The 23,459-nt window shown below is 34.8% G+C and overlaps 1 protein-coding gene across 1 annotated transcript; it reads left to right on the forward strand.

Annotated features, from left to right (window-relative positions):
• The first annotated feature begins 15,561 nt into the window (after positions 1-15,561).
• LOC122070061 (transcription factor bHLH112-like) lies at positions 15,562-18,842 on the forward strand. The gene is made up of 7 exons (XM_042634156.1): positions 15,562-16,009; positions 16,200-16,791; positions 16,976-17,092; positions 17,234-17,299; positions 17,426-17,491; positions 17,603-17,653; positions 18,118-18,842. The coding sequence occupies exons 1-7, from the start codon at positions 15,669-15,671 to the stop codon at positions 18,259-18,261; spliced, it is 1,377 nt and encodes a 458-aa protein (XP_042490090.1). The 5' UTR covers positions 15,562-15,668; the 3' UTR covers positions 18,262-18,842.
• Positions 18,843-23,459: the final 4,617 nt, after the last annotated feature.

Genomic DNA, 23,459 nt, shown 5'->3' on the forward strand with positions numbered 1-23,459 from the left:
CCTAACCATTCGTCATCTAAGAATTTAAAGACGCAAGCCACGCAATTAAAATTAAACAAATAAATAACTGAAAATAAACAACCCACGCAATTAAAAAAATAATAATAAAGGAAAAAATGCTGAAATAAAAATAAAGTAAAAGAAATGGGTAAAAGCTAGAGAGAGACTCACAAGTAGGTTTCTCTACTTAGCCCGAGGGATGCATTATAATATGAGCTTCCTTACTTGACCAGAGAGTCACTCTTACAAGGGTTACTCTACTTGACTTTAGGGAAAGGGAGACAATTAAAATAAAAACAATAAATTGATGGTTCTATGGCTAGGAGGGCAAAGCCAACACATACACTAGCCATGAACCTTGGGGGAAAGGGATAGCAATAATGTAATGACTGAAAATAAAAATCCTAAATTAAGAAAGAAAGGGTAGTCAGAAGAGGGAATGAGAGGGGGGAGAGAAGACTACTGAAAGAGCCTACTTACTTGAATCAATGCTTGAACTTGAAAAAAAAAATTGCTCCACGGCTCGTGATCTTGTCACCTAGATCTAAGCCTAGAACTATAACTTAAAAAATTACAACTCAATTGCATAAATCATAAACATAAAAAGAACTGAATAAAAATAAAAGAGTGCTTGCATTAATTGACATAAAAAAAAACTATTACAAAAGTGATTAAAGCAAAAATAGAGAAGAACTAAAACCAAAGAGTGAGAGAGGGAGAGAGAGAGCAACTAAAAAAAAACTAGAAGAAGAATGAATTTTGTCTCTCCTCCTTTTACATGAGTTGTATTTATAGGAAATGGGGAGGTAGGGTAACAATTTTCTCTTTCCTAAAAGAGAGAAACCCACAATTGATTGTGAGATCTTTTGAGACCAAAAGTGCTAAGGTGAAGGAGAGAGAAGAGAGAAATAAATTTCCTATAATTTTTTTCTTATTTTCTTTGCTTTTTTTTTCTAATTTATTTTTCTTCTTTTTTCTCTCTCCTAGGGACGATTTTCTTCCTTCTTGCTTTATGTGATTTGGACAATCTTTTGGTGGATGATGATGTGGAGGAGAGAGAAGATTTGGACAATCTTTATTTCTCCTCTTTTTTTTTTCTCTTCTTGCGCAGGAACCCTTCCACGATTTTGCTTGCTTCTAATTTGACGTGGAAATCCCTTCCATGCCCTTAGTGCTTTAAGTGAGTGAAAAGCAGGAAATCTTCAACAAAATCTTCTAAAAAAAACAACCATAAGATTCGAACTTGAGACCTCTTGGTGAGCAAGAGAATTTTGTACACCATAGCTCACCAACTACGCTAGGTAGTTGTTGTTACCAAAAACAAATCTTTAATCACTTAATGATGTGGTCCATCGATCCTTGTTGGCATTTGGAGTATTCTTTGTACCTCTGGGACAATTGCAAACGGGCTGGTTCTGCATCTCGGTTCAGTTCTGATCCATTATTCTTTTTCTGACCCGAAAAGAATAATCATTTGTACGGGTGACCAAACGAATATGTATTTTTAATTGAACACGTCCATCTTGCTCAAAATTTTGTCCTCTTCGCAACTATGAAAAGAAATAGGATCTCTTTATGTGTAAAATTAAAGATATAGTGCCCGATAATCCTTAAGGCATTGAAAATACAAAACCTGCAAAAAGAGAATAAAACCCAAGGTAGCTCCATTCTAAATATGTAAAATGCATGTTTTACTACCCTAGATTTCACACATAAATATGCTTATCAGTAAGTCATATCATTTCTTATAAGATACTAACAACACATAATGATAAATCATTTTCAACTTATACACTTTTTTTGCTCATATCTTGAAGGACAAAGTTTTCCATCACCAGGAGATGAGGTTTACCACTCTATCCTAGGGTTCACCTAGGCCCCGCGCATCTAAAACCCCCACAAATCCAATCACCATTGCATTGGGGAAACTTAGTCCTAATTTAAATACCTTTCAATTAGGAATAAGACAATAGGCAAACAAAAGAAGGTTAAAATTTCTATGTTCACCACTTTGGTGACATGCAACAAGTTACACCCTTTAGTATTACTCCTAATTGTATAGAGTAATTTTTCTAGCTGAGATTCCTTTTATTCTTAAAATCAACTCTTGTAGCATAAAAATACTTATTTATGCATGAGCATATACATACAGTTATACACGATTAATAAAAAATACTAATAATATTAAAAGGCGAAAGGTTTTATGCCTTCAACCGTTGGATGAGTGAGAAAAAAAAATGTATTATTACACTTATGCCCCCCCCCCTCCACCGCCATCCAACGGTCATAAAAACTGGGTCATAAAGTACTAACAAATTTGTTCAATTCAAAATCCAAAAGTGTAAAAGATTAAAGAATCACTATATTCCATTGAAATTTGTGACAAATATGGTTCTAACCAATATATCAAGAATAAAAACCTCTCTGATTCACGTGGAGAATTGATACCAAATGTGTTCTGAATTGTTTCTTTCAAACTTATCTGTCAAGACAATCAAACTCATCAAGTACTGATGTTCTTTATTTTGTTTTCCAAGCAAGGAATAAATTTATATATCTCACCACCTTTCTCATCCCACAGATAGGAAAACCAAACGCAGCCCAGCTAAAAGAGATTTTTAGCCTCAGCCTTGAAAAATTGTTCAAGTTCAAAGTGTAAAACGTGAACTTGCATTGTCACATAGCAAGTGGCAAATGTGCAACTAGAGGTGCATGTGAAGTCTCTGGAAAATCAAAGAGATTTGAATTGAATAACTAATACTAGTACATATTTGGAAGAGACAGATTTGAATATGCCTCCCCTCCTCTCTCTTTCTCTCTCTATCTTTCAACTGTAATGATAACAAGCGAGAATAAAATAGAAAGGGTAGGTCCAATCTATCTCTCATCTCCATCTTACCATCATGAATCCAACAATAAAAATCCTTTATATAATTAATTCTTGGAGAGTCAATGCCTTTTAAAATTCCCATGATAGAATCAGTGAGAGAAAAAAAAACCCCACCTTATAGTTCCTTTTAGTGACACAATGGTGATGTCAAATGGTGCATTTGGTGTGAGTTGGGATAGATCCATGCGTCATAAGCTCATTAAATCTATCTTCAACATCAATGGTACATATTGTCCCACTTCCTACTTATATAACATATAGATTGCATTCTTCTTAGAATAAAGATCTCAATCATATAACCTACTAATATTATCAATAGGTTGACACAACTTAGTGCCTTGTAAGAGTTGTTTGGGATCCATACTCAATAGAAACTGATAGGATAAATTCTACTTTGAATTGAGGTTTGGATACAATACTAGTACAAAGATTATTGGATGATAGTCCCTGATCTAGTTCATGACTTGTTAGAGGTAAAAGGTAATTTTGTGAGATCTTCATGGACAGAAAAAGATTACAATTAGTTTAATAATGATCAAGAGAAATTGCTTTTTCAGCTTGAATCGAGTAATTCCTTAGATATGATGCAAAATGAATCTTATTTTATCATTGATTAGAGATTCCTACATGAAAAATACGAATAAGAGTTTGATGAAGGGGGAAAAACCCTTGATCCGTCACTTCCAGTGAGATACTAAACATATTTTAAAATAAAAAACCACATCTCAAGCAATAAGATATGACAAAATGGTTTACAAATACAATGATAAAATTATTTCATATAAAAAAATAAATAAACATAAAAATTCTAGCATATCCTTCTTGGAAGCTTATGGAACTTTTGCCCATTAAAAAACAAAGAAGATAGGGTGATGAGAGCAAGGGGCCATATGGGGAAGACATAAGAGGACAAGAAAAGATAAGACTGTCCATCCATGTCGTCGAAGGCTTCAGGGTTTTAAGGGATTGTGGAATGTGGGACCCAATTATGAGTTAGAAGGAATGTTTCATAAACTTGGGTCAATTACCCATGTCAACCCCACTAGGGAGGGGGAGACTAATTAGATGACGTATCTAAGTCCACAAATCCAATAACTATTGACTCTTAATTCTTCAAACAGTGGAATAAGGCACTTTGTGATGCAAAACATGAGCACCCAAAATTTAAAAAATAAAAAAAAGTCTTGACTTATCCCAGAAGATTTTAAAAATGTATATATAGACAACTCGTGAAGAATTTGAAACAAAGTCAATGGAGTGAGAGAGAGGCGTGGACTTTGGGGGGGGGGTGGGTTACAACCCTAACCTAAGGGAATAGATTTGGAGCAATAAGAGGTAAGCTCGAGTGGGTAGAGCTAATAACTAGCTAGGATTTTGCCAAATTACTAGGTCCAGAGTAGAATGGACCTATACATCAATATATATCTAATTAATTAAGCCAGCATAAGCAAGTTTGGACTTGTTTACCTCTTTATTATTTCTTAATGAACAATCATGTTGATACTTGATCTATCCAAACATTAAGTTGAAGTGTTTTGGTGTGTCATTAAACCATTAAACCATTTGCTTGTCTTCTCATTAATTTTTTTTCTTCCTTTTAGTAATCCTTGTTAGAAAGGAGTGGGTTCTTCCCATGCCCTCATCAAAAACATGTATACTTTCTAATAATTATCGCGTGAAAGTTTAGGTGAGGCTAAAAATTTGTATACATGTCTCAAAGTTCTCTTTTCACATAATAAATTCCAATATAAAATGATGGTATTGAAAAGTAGGACCATTGAAGATTACGTTGGAATGTATGGACATATATGAGAGGGTACTTACATATGAGAGAATACATTGAATCTTGATATGAAATTTGATATGGGAAAAATCCATATCATTTAATAAGATTATTAAAAAAAAAAAAAAAAAAGACTACGTACAACTTGGTTTAATTTTTATTTTTTTTAATTGATCAAACATCTTAGCAGACCTGGGTGTTCATTTAACAAAGACTTAGGCTGCGTTTGGTAACGTTTCTATTCCAGAAACAATGTTCCGTGTCAAAAATGAAAATTTCAGTTTCTGTGTCAAAATGCCATTTTTAAACGAAAAAAAAATGATATTTGGTGAATCTGTTTCTGGAACGGTTTCAAAATGTAGGTATTCTCTCCTTTCTATGCGTGAAATTGTGAAAAATGAAGAGCGAGGGTGGAAGACAAGTTTATAAGGAACGATTTCCCTAAAATTCCCTAAATAGTTTTTTTTTTTTGGAATGAAACTAGGAAGATGGAACAGTTATTTGTCGTTCCATCAATTCTAGTTTCTACTTTTTTTTTTTCATTTTTTTTTCAAAAAAAATGGAAACTCGTCAATGATTCACCAAACACATTATTCTATTTTTTTCGTTCCAATAGAACAAAAAAAACTCCAAAAACGTTTTTTTAGAACAATACCAAACGGAGTCTTAGTTTTTTTAAAAAGGTGGCAAAGACCTTTGGTTAATATGCTTTAGCAGTTCAATAATAGACAGATATTTAATGACATTTCACGTAGAAAGTTATTAAATGGACCTTTCATATGTTACATATTGAGCCGCAACATCATATTACAAATACCTCCTCCTAAGAATCGCAATTAAAAAAAAAAGGTTTTGATAGAAAGACAACAACTTCAACGGTAAGGATACTACAACCAAGAAGAGGAAAAGGTCAAAAAGAAAAGGCAAGAAAAAAAAGAAGAGAAAAATTAATAATAATAATAATAATAAAAAGAGACAATGTATATATATATATATATATATTATATAAAAAAAAAAGAGAAATATATATATATATATATATATAATTTCTGTCTATTATTGACTTGATATGTAAGATGTCAATATTAGCATATAAATATATATATAATATATATATTTAATGAGAGCATAATAAGATGACCCACATATTTAATGAGAAGAGAGTGAAGATCGAAGGATAAGTACACACTCATATCTTACACTTTATTTTCTCAAAGACAAAGGGGGAGGGATCTACATGCTGCCCGTTTATATATGTATCTCGCATCTCAAGCCAATAGTAGGTAATGAAACAATATATTTAATAAGAAGAATGAAAGGGGATTGATACTTCATTGGTTTTAATTTTGACAAGTAGTCGATAATTCTTTCAGCCATATATTAGTTCATTCGATCTAAACACAAAAAGGTGATATCCTAAATTATTCATGATTTTAAAACAACACAATTGATTGATTTGATTCGGAATCAACTAGGACCAATTCTGATTAAATTTCATTTTACGCTTTATAATTCCTACCAAGTTAAGCCGAGTCAGAATGATTTCGACTAATTTCAGAGCAATTCAAATTTGAATCAATGAGGACCAACCTTTACTTAATTCTCAGTTTTCTGATCTTTCCTAAATTTAATTTTGTTGGTGGAAGATATAGTTTTGCATAATACATAAGACATAGTATGATGCTTTAATTTAATAAATTAATTGGATACTCCATTCTTTTCTAATGGTGCCATGCAAGTCAGATACTTGGTGAGGATAATCTGAACTTTTCTTTAATAAAGGGTGAAGTTAGATATTTAAAAGTAAGAACTGAACAAGGTCATGTCATTTTTCAACTTTAACACAGCTTTTAGAACATCTCTTGTATATATATCCTATAAAAAGAAAAAGTTAATAATTTTCCTAAGACAACTTTATTACGATGGATGATTGGGTTTCATTCCTTTACACATTGATGCATGAAAGCATTAATGAATTAGATTGCACATTATTACTATCCATTGAAGAGTCTTGACTGTAAATGAGTTTGGCCCCTCTCATTCATGATGTGGTGCTTACTTAAATTATTCTCTAACTTCATGTGTTTTTATAGGAGAAAATTTTCTTTCACCGCACGGGTAAGTTCAGCACATCATTCTTGGGTTCATAAACCCCTATAGAATTAGTATTTTTTCTTCCAAAATACCCTCATGATATCCTCTGCAGTTAATGAATTCCCATTCACTGTGGGTGTAAGATAATCCAGCCCATTTTTATAAATGGTTCGAGTTTTCTTGTATCCGCACAAAGAAACCACCGGGGTATATTAAAAAGATACCAAAACCCTATAGGGATATACGAAACTTAAGATGATGAGTGAATCTTTTTCTATAGGTGTAGGAAAACTTTCTCCAATATTTTGTTCTCCCATAGACTTATCAAGGAGTAAGAGATTAATTTGATAGGTAGATGGAGATTGATAGTTCTAAAAACTATCTATACCAATTTAGTTTGCTAGTTTCTTCTTAGGCTGAGTCAGAGACACTTTGGGGACCAGTGTAACGTGTTGGGCCAAATGGAATAAGTGTTGGGTGGAGAAGGGTTGGCAGGTGGGGTTGATCTTCATCCTATCTTCAATTAGGGTTTGATTAAAAGAAACTGCAATCATAGGAACAACCCACATGGATATCGAGATTCAAAATAGAAGAACAATTACACAATTTTTTGCAGTGTTGGTATTACCATGTGATATTGTTTTAATAGGAAATAAATATTGGTTGTCATTACCTTTATATTCAGCTTCAAGTATTGTCTTTTCATATATAAGGAATTAAAACCTCAAGAGCCAGTGGCTTGCACTGATGACATGGCAATTTATGCCATGTGGAAGCTTACGTCACAGATCCAATAAATTAAATTTGAACCCTATATTAGGCATATCTAAAGATGAGTAGTCAATATCAGCCCTGATGATCACCTTCTATAGTAATGAACACTACTGAGTTTGAGTTTCCTTAGGTGAACAAAGCTTAATTGGGTAGTATTGGTTACTTTCTTTTTATAAAATTGAAACATGCCACATGGAGATAATGACTGAAGAACACATGGACACTTTCTAGCTTGCCACCTCAAATTCCATTTATCAAAAATTATATAGAATGTACCAAACTTATTGCTGCAAAAATAAGAATACAAGTTGTTTTGATGTCGTCCAATCACAATTTGTACAATAGTGCAAATGATTCTCTGGCAATGGTGTATGTGGGCTGGGTCGTATACTTAATGTTGCCCTAAAGACATAGACGTCCCCTATGGTGTAATGGGGAGAAATATGAATTGGTCTCCAAGATAAAATAGTTTTTTGTTTTTGTGAGTGATAATGCACTCTCCTATGGCATTCCTTCAAGTTTTACAAAGTTGTGCTTAGACCCAAAGTACTTTTGTCTGGTTTTAAACACCTTATGACTGACGTCGGAGAAAACCTCAGTGACGCATCTACAATGTTAAGAAAGACTAATTTGACATCAGCCAAAAGTATCCAGATTCAAATCCCGTATGGAGCAGAATACATATTATACAAAAAGAAGAAAGAATGCTATCCACTTGTTTTCCCCACGCCTAGACACATAGGAAAGTGGGGGTGGACTGTGAAAAGATGTCCCTACCCTTGCCTTCACTTCCCTATGTGTTTGGGCTTGAGGAATGCAAGCAAGTAGCGTTTTCTTTCTCTATACATAAATTAAAACATCACGACATCCCAATGCGCTTGTGTGAAAAGTTCCTTGAACACAAGGGAAGAGGAAATATGAATACCTCTACTCAAAAACCTCTTTACCGTTATATTTCTCATTCCAATATATTAGCTTCATTCTCTACTCATCCACTTCCAATGTGAGTGCTAGCGACTCAACTATAATTCTTCTCCATCCACTCCTTTCTTTATCTACGACCACGTGTTTAACACCTTAACGCATCCTAACACTAGTTCCCTAATACTGTATTTTTCGACAACTTTTATTTTAAATAAACTTGTACTACTCATTCTATCTAGTAATTCCTTGTAACTGACTTTCTTTCCTTGAGACATTTTTTTCTAGCAGTGGCAACTTCTCACGCCAAAAGATACACTAAGAAAGAACAACTTTTCAAGAAAGAAAAAAAAAAAAAACTCAACCTTGTGAAAAGAAAAACACTTGAACCAAATCTTGAAGATGATAAGGATATTTTGAAACTTTATTTTTATATGACAATTTCTAACACTTATCAACGTCTACCAGACTTTAGACACACGTTGCTGACATCTAAATCAATATTGGCTGATTTCAATCCGGATGGGAAACAGCTTGGATCGGACCTGGAATTGTCTGAGAGGCAGAGTGTTTTGATTTGATTTCTTGATTATAAAAATATTTTCGTGAAATATGCCTAACATTCTTATATTTATAAAAATACATATAGATATTTTACTTAGATATGGAGTAGTCTTGGCGTTGTGGACTTTGTGTGATCGATCTCTCACCAAGAAAGAACGGTGAAGGATAAAGGACGGCAGAGGAGGAAGTCAGTGGCGGTGGCGTTGGCGTGTTTTACCAAATTTGGGTTGACTTTTCTAGTAAGTAACGAAAGTAAAATTAATTTGTAATAATTATATCGTGGACCGGACAATCCAAACCAAATTGCACCTCTCTCTCTCTCTCTCTCTCTCTATAGATCTCTAGATATTTTATATATTTTGACCTTTCCATTCTTCGTTCACATGGTTTGATTCATTCTTTTTTTTTTTAATTTCTCTTTTCGTGTGGTCAACTCGTACGTGGCCATCATTTCTTACCCACGTGTCTTTTGATCTTCCACGTGAACCTGTGGTATGGTGGTCACCTCTTTTTTGTATACGCGGAGTAAGACATGTGGGCTAATCAAGTGTTTCGAGATTGTTTATCTCTCTCATGTCTGCTTTTGTCTGTTTCTCCATTACGTCATCTTGCATCACTATGACGTCTAAGCTGGTCCTTCTTTGACCCAACCAAACCATCTGACCCGGTGGTTTTGGTTTTGGTTTAATTTGGTTGGTTGGTTGGTTATTCCCGATTTCATTGATGGATTTCGATTATGCTATAGAATTTAGGGGTGTCAATTGGTCGGGCTTAATCAGGCTTCTCTATTTTAGAACCTCATAATGTTATTAGATTGTTTAAGTAATCAGTCTTCCTATTTTTAGGTGTGATCCTATTTATAAACATTTGGTCGGTCAGAGTATCAGTCCTTAATTGAACTACTAATAATCTAGCTAATAGGCCTTAGCCTAATGAAACATTTATCTCTAAAAATACTATAAATGGGCTTCGTAAACGAGCTATAAGTAGACTCTAAACGAACTTTAAACATGTCAAGTTGAGTCAGGATATTAACCGGTTGGTTCCAATTGTGCGCCCATTTGGTAGTAGGGATGTTAATCGGTCGGGCCTAGTCGGGCCTGTATCCTTGCACCTTGACTTTCCTATTCAAGGATTGAGTCAGTCTCGTGTTAATTTCAATTGGATTCTGAGCTTCTCCTAATCGGGTTAACTGGGTTGTAATCAGACCAAAACGGGCTAATGCACCAATAAAGCTTTAAAAGACCTTAAGTGTTTTAGCTTTTAGAAACTTAAATATATTTTATTAAATCATCAATAATTCAGAAAAGACTTAATATTATTTTTTTTCCTTTAAAGATTCCGAAATTTTATTGAAAAATAAATAAACAAAAGAAGCATACAATGCGAGATATAAACAAAAGAATTCTACATTTAATTACATTCAATAATTGATAAAAATATGAATTTATATCTTATTCTACCAAAAAAATTAAAATATACATATAAACGGTCGGGCTAAACTTGTCGAGCTGAGCCGGTCACGCTAAACATGTCGTGCCAGGCATGTCAAGCGCCTGTTGGGCTAACCCCTTGCCCCATGTACAACTTGCTTAGCCATAGCACGTTTAATAATCAGAGTGAGTCGGGTCAATCTTTAAATGATTGAACCTAATAGTTCCATCGGGTTGGGCATGGGATTGACACCCTTACTATAGATTGTCCAAGTCTTTCAAGTCAACCAAATTGCCATTTTACCTAACCTTATATTCCAACTTCTTTAGTCAACGCCCAGATCAACACTAGGGGTTGGTCGTACGCCATTGACCAAAATTATAGAACATGAGTTTGACTTGTTATCTCCTTTGATCAATTGGTAATTTCTCATCCATCAATATTCTAAAATTAATCAATGGATCAATACTACATCCAATTCATATCTCCATCCCTAATCCATTTTTTATATAGATAGTTCCTTGTATTAGGTTGCCAATCCCTGGATTTTAAATATATGTTTATTTATAAACATGTTTGAGTCCCATTAGATTCATCAGTAACAACAAATAATATTTGGGTAATGACAAAACTAAATGTACTTACTTATGAGGGTTGGTGAGCAAACACGAGAGAAAGAACAAAGATGGAGGTTGGGAATTGAGATTGACTCCTTATTACTTGATCTATTTGACATTGTAATTGCCTTGACCACCTTAACTAACCATACCATACCTTACCTTCTTTGGTCATAAGGCATGACATGAGCAAGGGAGGGACATAAATGTAAATATAAGTAGGAAAATATTCTTTAGCCAAAGAGGATAAGCTAAAACCCCAAAAGAGTGGGGATGGATACGACCTGATCTCCTGGTGTGACCACAAACGACCATCATGTCTTACCCTTGAAAAAGGGTCAATATTATCTATAGTTATTGACTAATTATATCCTCTCACATTATTACACTTGTAAAGTCGGAGAGAGTACAATCACATCCATATAAACCTTAAGTGAATAGAGATAAATATGAAAACAAAAGAGACACATGTTGGCACTTAACATATATGTGTTGGTAAATATACATGTAGAGGATCCATTCTCTATAAAGACATAATAGTCTGACAAACTTAGCTGCACAATGCACACCGTCAAATCAATCTCTCTCTCTCTCTCTCTCTCTCTTACGCATGCATTCGTAAACGGGTAGAAATTGTCTAAAATTCTCATCTTGTACAATTTCATACAATTCCACCCTAAACGGCTGACACGTGTAATATTCCATATCTACGGTTCAGATTAATCAACCATAACACAAGACGGTTTTTTCACTGGTTTAACATTGATTAATCTGAACCGTAGATATGGAATATTACATGTGTCAGCCGTTTAGGATGAAATTGTATGGAATTGTACAAGATGAGAATTTCAGACGATTTCTACCCATTCATAAACGACTTGATAACCTTGACCTAAACATGATTGGGTTTAATTGATACATTCATATGAGAGAGAGTAGAGAGCCTTGTGCACTGAAATACACCCTTTGTTTAGAGAGAGAGAGAGAGAGTAGTTGACGGTGTGAGGAGAGGCGTAGGGTTTGGAGTGATAGACAACAAGGAAGATTTGGACGGGGGGAGAGAGAGGGAGAGAGAAGTGGGTACGTGTATGGTACGTCTAAATGATTTAGACGAAGAAGTAGTCGCTTTCGGCCTTTGACTCTTTGCGTAGAGAAAGAGAGGTCATGGCACGCGCGCGTGCCGTGTGGACCCCACGTTGACTCGTGAAATCTTATAAAATTCAAGCTATAGCTGCAAAGGTCATAACTTAAGCATGACGTATTGACGTTTTGTCCGTTAAGGTCTCCTCCCTCTTTCTCTCTCCTCTTACCTGACGCCCGCCTCGCCAGTGACGACTCACGACTCACGACTGATGACATGGCTTTTTTTTTCCACGTCATTTGCTTTGTCTTACTCTCCCCTTACTTAATGGTTAATAGAATAACTTTCCAGTTAATCAGAGACTTGGATAAAAGATAATGCGAGGCCAGAGATAAAGCAGGGAAAGAAATGATAAATATTATGGAAGGGAAAAGGAAAGGTGTTGTGCAGCTTAGAGAAATTTATGTTCAAAGATAATTCTTTTCTTTAGTTTGCCAGAAATCAGCAGAATTTTTTATAAAAAAAATGTATATCAAGGATATTTAAAATAAAAAATATCCTAAAAAAGGAATCCAAACTACTTTCCTTCCATCTTCGGCATTTCCATTAGTAGAGGAAAAACTTAACCTGAATAATATCATCTGCTCAAGAAAGAAGATCAACGAAATCAATAACAAGGTCTAACAAGGTCTTTCTTCCAAATCTCATATGAAATCGTCAACAATAAACGATGGAGGAATCAGGAAACATCCAAGAATCATTAGTATTGCTTTACATGGTGTAATTGGATATTTCATATTATTTTTCAAAATTTTATTTGTTTTGGAGTCATGAAAAAGATATAATAATTATATGTGAAAATGTCAAGAAAATTTTTTTAAAAAAAATTTGAAAATGGCTCATATTTATAGGAACTAATCTTGATTAATTATCAATTTTCAAAACATGAGATGTGTTTAAGATGTTTAATATTGCATATAATATTATTTTGTTACTCCAACATAAAAGCAAAGACATTAATGGTGGATTTTGAGGTTATAAATTTATAATGCTCATATGTTTTGATTAAAATTACTTCTCATTTGTAATCTAAAACCACAAAAGTATTAAAAAGTTCAGTATTAGTGGGAAAAAAAAAAATAATAACAAAATGAAATGGGAGAGGGTTCCTTGAAAGGTTGCGTGACCCCTTCCTTTCCAGCTTTTTTTCCCAAATGAGATACATAATTAAGTTTTTTAAAAATCCAAATTTCAAATTATTTGATATATTCTTATTTCCTATGCCAATTGATCACCAATATCAATGGATTAGTCAAGAGGATAAGCTATTTAGATGGATAGAAGAGCCAAAACAAATTTAAAATGTAATATAAATTTTCTAAAAAATGATAGTTTAGTTCACCTTACATTGAAGTTTCTCATAAATTTCAATTTCATAACAAGGTTATATATTTCTCATTTATGCAACTAAATTACTAACTACTTGCGTTCAAGTCCCCAATCTTTAGGCAAATTAAAATAAAGACAGTTGTTTTAGTTGTATTTTCAGGAAAAAGTAGAACTTATGTAAATGACTTCTGATGGCTTCCTTCAATATTCTTGACAATGACACATGGAAAAAAGTAACAAAACTTTACTCTTTATGCAAATTATTAGATTCTATGAATTCCGTTGCTTTTTTAGCAAACAAGCAAATAATTTTGAATTATATACAAGTCGTAAAATTTAGGTCATTATTGACCCATCTAAAGCCAAAAGTTAGGTAAAAAAAAATTGATATTGTCCATGACATTTTGATCCTCCTCAAAATGTTTTAAAATTTGAAATGATCACATTCATCAAATTATTAAATATTAAGATTTCATTGCATGAAAACAATCTAGTAATTGTTGAACGGATTTTGGATACCTAATTTGCATTGGTTTGTCATCAATTGTGCAATGAAACTATACATGATTAGAATCCTTAAGCAATATAAAACTTCTCAATTATTGTTTTGATTACCAAGAGAGAAAAAAATATATCCAAAGATTTCTTATGAAGATTGTATGCTTTTGCACATAATCTTATAGCTCTCTAGACGTATCCTTTATTGTATGACTAGATACTTGAGTGTCTAAATACATTGTATTAAATTTTAAGAGAAGAAAAGTATAAACTAAACATTCATCATAAGAGGGGGGGGGGAGAGATACATCTTTTTTTTCCCTTTTGCTCAAGCTAGCCCATGTTGGTGTACAAGTTCCTACTCTCCTTTGTTGACAGAATAAGAAAAAAATGAAACAATGTATTTTAGTTAGTTTGGGGGAGGGATCAATATGCCTCCTACATATATTAGCATTTCCCACGCCAAGCCATTGGGCGAACAGGAGGGAGTGCCTCACTATTTGTTACAAAGTAGCCTACGTAGTTAGGGAGAAGATAGAATGTTATAGTGTTAAAGAGGAGAGAGTGTGAGAAGTCATATACTATCAACAGTGTGTACATCATTTCCCTATTTCTTTTTCATTTGCTTATGTGTTCTAAGAGAAATTGTCTATTTCCCTGCAAATCAAAAGTTAGAAAAGGTTGGTATTTTTGTAATGTAAATATGAAAATGGTGGCATGCTTGTAAATTAATCAAGACTAAAAAGCAAAAAAGGTAATCTCAAAGAGTTCTAGTAAGGACTAGATACTACTTTTTGATAATTTTGTTTCATTATTAAAAAAAAAATGGTCAAAGAAAAGAAGAAAATATATAAAAAAAAGAATTGTTATATGAAAGTAGCTAATTTCTCTTAGGAGAGAATCTGTTCAACCATGGAATCTCACCCTTATTAATTCAGGAAAATATATTTTCGATCTCATACAATTGGGTGTTAGGGATTAGTGATGAAAATCTAGAGTTTCTTTTTGTCCAATTAAGAAGGAAATTATTCGTTAAGAATGAGATGAGATTCTAGTTCAATGACACAAAACTAGGCAGTTGAGCTATAAAGAAAATCCAGAAAAGTCACCGATTCACCCTCCTATTGTTACATTCTTGAAGGAGTAATTATAGTATAAAAATAAATGTGGCCCAATGGCTCTCCTTCATGGCCCCTCAGCTCCCCTCTCTGGCCCTTATGGTTCTTATCTGCCCAGTGGCCTTTGAATTACTTATAAGAAAGTTTAAAAGAAAAGAATAATTTTTTTTGACAAGAGTAATACACATAAGAAACCTTTTTTTTTTTTGGGTAAAAAAATATTTCTCCTAAAAAAAAAAAAAAAAAAAAAAAAAAGAAAAAGAAAAAAACACCCTTCAATCTGTCCAATCAACCCCTGAAAATGTCAACCGGATTCCGGCTGTTTCTACCGTACACCGAAGAGGTTTTGTATAAATAAAGCTCCAAGTTCAGAATCATTTTCATCCCTTTCAGTTTTATTTCAGACCAATTCTTCTTAACTCTTCCTGAGAGAGAGAGAGAGAGAGAGGAAACAAGGATAGATATAGATTATAGAGCTACAGAGAGAGTGTGTGCTATTGTAACGATGGGAGACGAATTTCAGGCAGGGCTTTGCAGTGGAAACTGGTGGAATCAAACTAAAAGCGCATTGAGTGTGGGTTCATGTTCTTCACCATGTTCCACTGCACTCACTGATATAGGAAGCTTTGGATGGGTAAATGAAGCAAGATCATCCTGTGAAGAGACAACAGCTTCTGTTTCTGATAGTTCCATGGTTTTCCAACAAACCCAGAAGACACAACAATCTTCATCAGATACTGTCGGTGCTGGTGGTGGTGGTGGTGGTGGCATCTTGATGGATTCCACCTTACAAATGGTGGGTTTTGGACCTTCATCCCTCACCATGGATTGGAACCAAGCTTTACTGTAAGTTACTCATCCCTTTTCCCCCTTTAATTATGGCCTTTGAATTGAATCGAATTAAAGCTGCCAAAATGATTCTGAATACTAAATAATGTTTAAGAGAAGAAAGAAAGAGATAAGATGTACCCATTAAAGTTGGATTAGATTCTTATTCTTTTTTCTTATTTCTTATCATCATATATGGTTCTTGCAGTCGAGGTAGTGGGAGAAGTACAGAGACTAATTTCAATTCCATGCTTCAAGATGACTTAAGTTCATCAAGACCTAATTTTCGGACAGAAACGGTGATGGAATCTCCACCAATTCAAGTCCAGAAGGAGTGGAGCCCCAAGAGTGGTGGTGGTGGTGAAGATTCCATCTTGAGCAGCCAGGCCATACCCAGTGGTTTTCCTTCTTATGCATGCAATTCACCATCATTATTGCAAGGTTTATTTGATCCACCGGAGACCCAACTCAATCAACATCAAAGATTCCCCTTTGAGACTCATCGATCCATTAACAATCCATCTCCAAACTATCGCATTAACACCGATGAATTCTCATCGTCGTTGCCATCGCTGTCACCGTCTTGGCCTAAATTCTCACCCTTCCTGAAAACTTCACAGCCAAAGCTGCACCAACCCTCTACTAATCAGTTGCACTTCAACAACTCTCCTTTCTGGAATGCGTCTGCAACTGCCATGAATGATGCTCGATCTGCCTTCTTCCCTTCACCGGAGACACAGTTTCTCACCCCAACGTTTGAGGTGAAACCCAATTGCAGCAACATCCTCACCACCACAAGGGTAATTAATTTATATAATTTATTCCTAATTTTGTTTGGATTGGGGTAGGACTGGAACTCATCCTTAAAAGCTAATTGTTAGAGAGAGTGTCCAAGTACCTATAAGTCTTCATATCGGACTATCTCTCTCTGAGTTGGGTAAGGTTTCGAACCGAACAATGAAGTGGGTTTTGATTTTTGTGCAGTCCGGCACAGAAGAAGTTCGTGATTCAGGGTCAGTAAGAGTAATGAAGAAAAGCTGCAATGAAACTGCGTACAAAAGGCCTCGGATTGAGACACCATCGCCATTACCAACTTTTAAGGTACCATAGAAACCTAATAACCTTTTTAGTTTTCAGTGGAAGAGTACTGCTTCAAGCTCTTAAAGATGTTAGTTTGAAAATTTAAGACGTTTTTCAAAGAGAAATGGATGAAAATTTTGAAAATTCTGGGTCTGTTCTTAGGTTCGGAAAGAGAAGTTGGGGGACCGAATCACTGCACTCCAACAACTGGTTTCACCTTTTGGAAAGGTAAATTTTCTGACATTTTTCCTTGGCTTTTAATAAAGAAAAAGATTACTGTTATAAATACTTTGCTCTTGGAATTTAATGTTAAAGCTTTCTGTTTGTTCATCTTGAATCAATTCTTGTTCGCAGACTGATACTGCATCTGTGCTCTTAGAAGCCATTGAGTACATCAAGTTCCTCCATGATCAAGTCAACGTAAGTTTCATTCTCACCTAGATGGATTTTTTTCTCTTGTTTTGTGAGAGAGAGAGAGAGAGAGAGAGATTAATTGATTACTAAACCAAGGGTTTCTTACCGTAATGTCAGGTTTTAAGCACACCATATTTGAAGAATGGAGCTCCCATACAGCACCAACAGGTACAAGTAGAGAAATATCTTGGTTTGTCGGATTTATCTGTTAGGGCTTTGGCAGAACTCATTTTAAAAAAAACTAACCATTAAGGAGAAGAGGTGGGCATCGGGTTGTCATGAAGTAGTTCTGTCAAAACCTTGGTTTTGATACCGCTTATTATGACATGGGTAGAATTTATCCTTAAAACTTTAGCGAGCCATTAAAGGGAGGGTATGTGCCTAAGTATATTTATTACCTTTGAAAAAAAATCTAAGTTATGGTATTCTCCAAAATACCCTTTTAGATTCCATTTCTTTGGCTGTCAACCCAGGCAACAGCTAAATTTCGTCCAATACTTTCTCCATTCTCATGGAACCCAACATTATCCTTGCCAGTCCAATGAAAAATTGTGTTAAGGTTTATATGCTTTTTCTCTTTTTTTTTTTTTTTTTTTTTTCGGAATCTAATTAACCATTTACTTGTCATGCAGAGTTTGTCGAAGGATGGTGAAGGAGCCAAACAAGATCTTAAAAGCCGTGGACTATGTCTGGTTCCAATTCCAAACACCTTTCCAGTTACAAATGAAACCGCAGCTGATTTCTGGACTCCGACGTTTGGAGGAAGTTACAGGTAGAGAGGGAGAGACAAGCTAACGGATGAGGTCGATGACACCAGAACCCAAGTCAAGCTGGGAATGATAAGATTCAGATCACTCAAGGAAATAAATAAATAAACTGTTGCTGCCATCTTACTGTGTACTACAGTTCTAGTGAAGGAAGAAAAGCGAAACCCAAGAGAAAAGAGAGAGAGAGAGAGAAAGGGGGGGGGGTGAAGATTAAAGAAAGGAGAGGAAAAGAGAGAGAAGAGGAAGTGACCCTTGAAGGACTGGCAATGTTGGGGCAGCTAGGGGCAGAATGATGTAGGATGGCCAAAGATAAGGGACCATTGGAAGAGAATATAGAGTTGTAATAATACAAGTACTACAAGAAGAGGTGGATTAGGGATGGGAACAAGTGCTAAATTTGGTGGAAATTTAGATTAAATTTAGGGAGGGGAAAGATATGCTGAATTTAGCAGAAAAGGAATGGGATAAAGGGTATTGTTCCTGTTTCTATAATAATATAAATATTGTTGTATACCATGGGGGCTGGCATGGAACCACCTTTTATTTTAAGTGAAAAAAAGAGAGAGAAAGGAAAAGAAATTTATAAGACAGAATAATTGATGAATTCAGGAATAGCAGGTTAAGTAAGTGTGTGGAGGAGGTGATTGGACTGAAGGATTTAAAAAAAAAAAAAAAAAAAAAAGGGAAAAAAAAACTTTTGATTTGTTTATATATATTATGTTTGGAATATATGATAGTGGAAGTCAGAGAGCGGCCCACTGCCTCTCCTTTTAGGGTTTTTGATTATTCGAAAATGGAGAGATGCGTGTGGGAACTATCAGGCATGCTTTTGTGCTTTTCATGGAATGGTCACATTGATGGGCATCCATTGGAAGGTGTCCAGGAGGCAAACGCAACCCTATCTATCCCATCTTAGAGAGGGAGAGAGAGAGTGAGAGAGTTTGTCTCCTCTCAATGGAGATCCAACATAGCAAGTTGGACAGCTGATGGCCTGATTCGGTTGAACGGTTCCCTCCAATCATGTTCTTCACCCTGGAAGAAAAACCTTATCTGTTTTAAATTTAGGCATGTAAGCGGGCCAGGCTAAGGTAGGCCCAATTCATCCCAACCCATCCCAGCCCAGCCCATACATATGAGTTGGACTCGGGTGGGTTTGGGCAAAAGAGTCTGGTGCGAACCCAACCCATTATAACATTTTGGGCATCAGTCTAGACCTGATTTTTCACAATATATACATGCATTTTGTCCTGTTCAAGTTTAAAACAAGTAATTATAAATCATGTATGAGTCTAAATAATGACTGGAAGAACTTGCTGCGTGCTTGCATGATCCCGCACCAATGAAAATGCACTCAAGGGTATCAACATAAATGAGATTTTTATTTCACTAGGGTTAGGGTGGTCATTTATGTGCTCATGTGTTTGGTTGAGGGGCCACGCGCAAGGTAGCTTTTGTTTTTTATCATATAAAATTAGTAGAAGGATTTGGGTATTGAGAAAAGGCAAATCTTTAATTATTCAGGCAATAATTCAACATAATCAATGGAGTAGAGGAATAAGAGAACGAAAAAAAATATATATTGGAAGACTTAAGCTAGTTCTTGAAGTTGAATAAAACTTGAGAAAAAATAAATCTATACATAATACAAGGGAAAAGGTTTTCTGAGCTGATGTATGCAAACGCACTTTCTTTTTTTCTTTCTCTTCACTTGAAATAATTTCTCTACCCCCTATGTATAAAACTGTTTCATCACTTTTCATTGGCGTACTCCCTTGTGCCGCTTGCACAGAGAAGACACTCCAATATAACAATAATAGAATTTGATCTAAAGGATCAATGCCCTTGATTCCTCGAGAAGAGTAATTCCAAAGGATCATTCTTTTGACAAACAACTAATCATTTAAAAGGGCTTAATTAAGAAAAAAATATAATTAATTAGTATCCAATTGCCACCTACTTGCTTTCTTTCTTTCTAGTGACATTTCAATTGATTGGATGCTGGGTATCATACCATATTTTAGAACATTGGGATGGACTACCTCTTTGTCCTGCACTACCCATGATTTCGTCTGCATTTAATTAATGTCTATTGTTTTAATTAGCTATGATAATTAACCTCACTTTGAGACACAAAGGATTCACAAATCAAAGCATATGATGTTACCATCTTTACTTTTGAAGTACTCCTCCATTCTTGTCTTCTCAATGAAGATTTCCCTTCTCAAAAGTTTAATTTGGATAATATGTGCTAATCGAGGCCTTCATGGCTTTAAGTTCTAATAATACCAGCCATTAATATGCATCCATGTCAGTCCAAAGTCCAAGTAATTATTTATCACCAGGCTAGTTTATGCAAACTAAGGATGTTAATCGGTTTGGTTTTAGTTTAAATGGTATGGTTTGGTTCGGTTCACATTTATTTGGATGAAACTAAAACCGCACCATTCACTAAATGGTTGCACTTTTTGAAACCGCAACCATTTAGTAAACGATTTCGGTTCCACGGTTTTTAAATGGTTTTGGTTTCACGGTTTTAAACAGTTTCGATTTCAATTTATTCTATACGGTTTCTAAATGGTTAGCAATCGGTCTGCTAGTTTATTTGCGTGTTTACTAAAATTTGCTTTTGGTGATAAACGATTCAACCTTGAGAATGTGAAATGCAAACCATTATGTTTTATTAAAACAACCAAACAACTAAGCAAAAGAAAATATTACATTGAGAAAGTGAAATGCAAACAAAACTACTAATGAACACCAGTAGTAGTGGTGGATGATGCTAAAGTAGGAGTAGAAAGGGCTTTGAAAACACATATTCCAAGACTTCAAATAATTCTTCTTCATTCGTCTTAGCTATATAAAGGAAGAAAACAATTACTTAGAATATGAAACTAATGTCCAAAGAATTTCATACGAGGTTAAAAGAAAAAATATTACTTCCCAAAGTTTATTAGTTAATCGTTATATGTGGTAATTGGATTGGTTTTGATGGTTTAAATGGTTCGATTTTCATGGTTTCAATTCGGTTTGAAACCAAAGGTTAAAACGGATCTAACCCATTTAGTAATCGGCCTGAAACTTGAAACTAGAATCGAACCATTTACTAAACGGTTTTGCGGTTTTGATAAACGGTTTCGGTTTTGAATTCACATCCTTAATGCAAACCATAGTTTTAAACATCAAAGCTGGGCCCAATCTAGTTCAAATTTGAGCCTGAACTTCTAATGGGCCAGAAATTTTGAACCCTAAAAATGCAAATTCACAGACCATGTACTCTGCCCTTGAGGGAAGGAAAGGAAAATATATCCAATAGATTTCTGAACAAGGTATACAATCTTAACTGTGAAGTTGGCAGTCAATTTCTTAAAAGAAGTCGGTAAGACATTAAGTAGAGCTCCTCAAGTATATGAAGGCATCAAAAACCTGAAAAAATTGATGTGACACTATAAATCTATAACTCCTAACATCTCAAAAAGTATGGAAAAATCGCCCCGTCCGGAGACTTAACCCTTCTTGGTATGATCTTGTAAAATGCTTTCCTTGCAGTATTTTGTTCTCCACCCATCACTAAATTCTATTTTGTTCTCATGAAAACAGGAAAACTTGCAACCATAAATGCCAAACAGTGGTTGTTCAGGGTGTAGAAATCAAGCAGATGTCTTGAATATTCTTTGCAATGCCTAGAAAGATTCTGGTGGAATGAAGTGTTGGAATCCAACTAAAAGGAAAAGGCTTCTTCCCTAGAAAAATTGGGATGATCAACTCCAGATTACAAAGATTCTGTTAGGAAAAATTATTTTCTACTTTGTTTAAGGAGTACCTAGTGAAAGAATGCAGCTGGTAATCATATCCACTCTTTAAACATTTCACAGCTCATCTCAGTATTACATGGAGCTGCCTCCTCTTAAAATGATTATCAGATTCCTCAGAAGGCATCTAAGGGAAGATTTCAAAACACTCTGTATCACTACATGGATCTCATTTGAACTTTTTTAATTGTAAAAGCTACAGAATATCTAAGACCTTATATTTTGTTGCACTAACAGAACCCTTGCCTACTGAAACTCACAGAGGAGCCCTTCCCTCATTTAGAACCTAACTAATTCCCCCTAACTTTTTTAATCAACCACACAAAAGTTGCAAGTCAATTTGCTGGTTAACAATTTACACAGGCGGCGAAAGGTATTAGAAGATATCTGGGACTTTCCTAGTCATTAATTACCACCTAACAGCCCCAAGAAAGAAAGCATGCCAAGGAATACAAGCACATACCTTCCATAATTTGGATTCAATACCTTCCACAGATTCAACACTTTTTTTAATCTGTTTGGCTAGCTGTGCTACATGCTCAATAGATGGAATTGTACCTGCACCAGTATTAGGTTGTATTGTTTACCATTCAATTGAGGGAAAAGAATGGTGTTCCTATGCATTCAAATTAAAACAAAAAGAAAATGCATTTTAGAGATGTTTCTGAGAATGAGAAGAGAAATCCACCAAAAACCAGCAAACTTTGTTTTGCACCTGCTATTGTTGATAGGAGTGTGCAATTTCATTTACTCCAATAGGACATTGGCCCCGTAAATATGAAGTTCCAGTGCGAAAAGACAGTAGCACAAAGATCTGTATGAGACTTTGAAGCCAATCAAAAATTAAAATTGAGGAGACAATGGCAGAACAGGCTCTCTCTAGAAAGGAGAAAAACTTCAAACCAACCATGTCGCTTAGAAGAAAAGGATAAAAATAAGAAATGTAATCATTTAATGAGAAGGGCAGAAGAATTTTTAGGACAAATTTGTTTTCTTACTTGGAGAACAACAAAGTGAGATAAATACAGGAAAAAGTGCAGCAAAACTAACTCATACCTTAAACATGAACTTTATAACTTATCCTATATATTTATCAATGAACATTATTATCTTTCTATTCCTGACCATTATTATTTTTGTATTTCTGGTTCTACTATTTAAGGTAGAAATTACATTAATTCAATGACAAGCTTCAGCAAAAGAACAACCAAATAAATTTGATCAATCCATGAATGGACAAAAAGGGAAGAAAAGTAAATAGCAGAGAGAAGGCGAGTAGTGATGCTTGCACAATGTAAACTTTCATCGCCATTGAAGAGAGTACAGGAGATTCAAAATCATGGGGAACAATATGAACACACCCTATTTAACTGAATTATCAATGTTGAACAAATCGGT

This window comes from Macadamia integrifolia, unplaced genomic scaffold, assembly GCF_013358625.1.
Source record: "Macadamia integrifolia cultivar HAES 741 unplaced genomic scaffold, SCU_Mint_v3 scaffold814, whole genome shotgun sequence".
In the NCBI taxonomy this organism is placed as follows: Eukaryota; Viridiplantae; Streptophyta; class Magnoliopsida; order Proteales; family Proteaceae; genus Macadamia; species Macadamia integrifolia.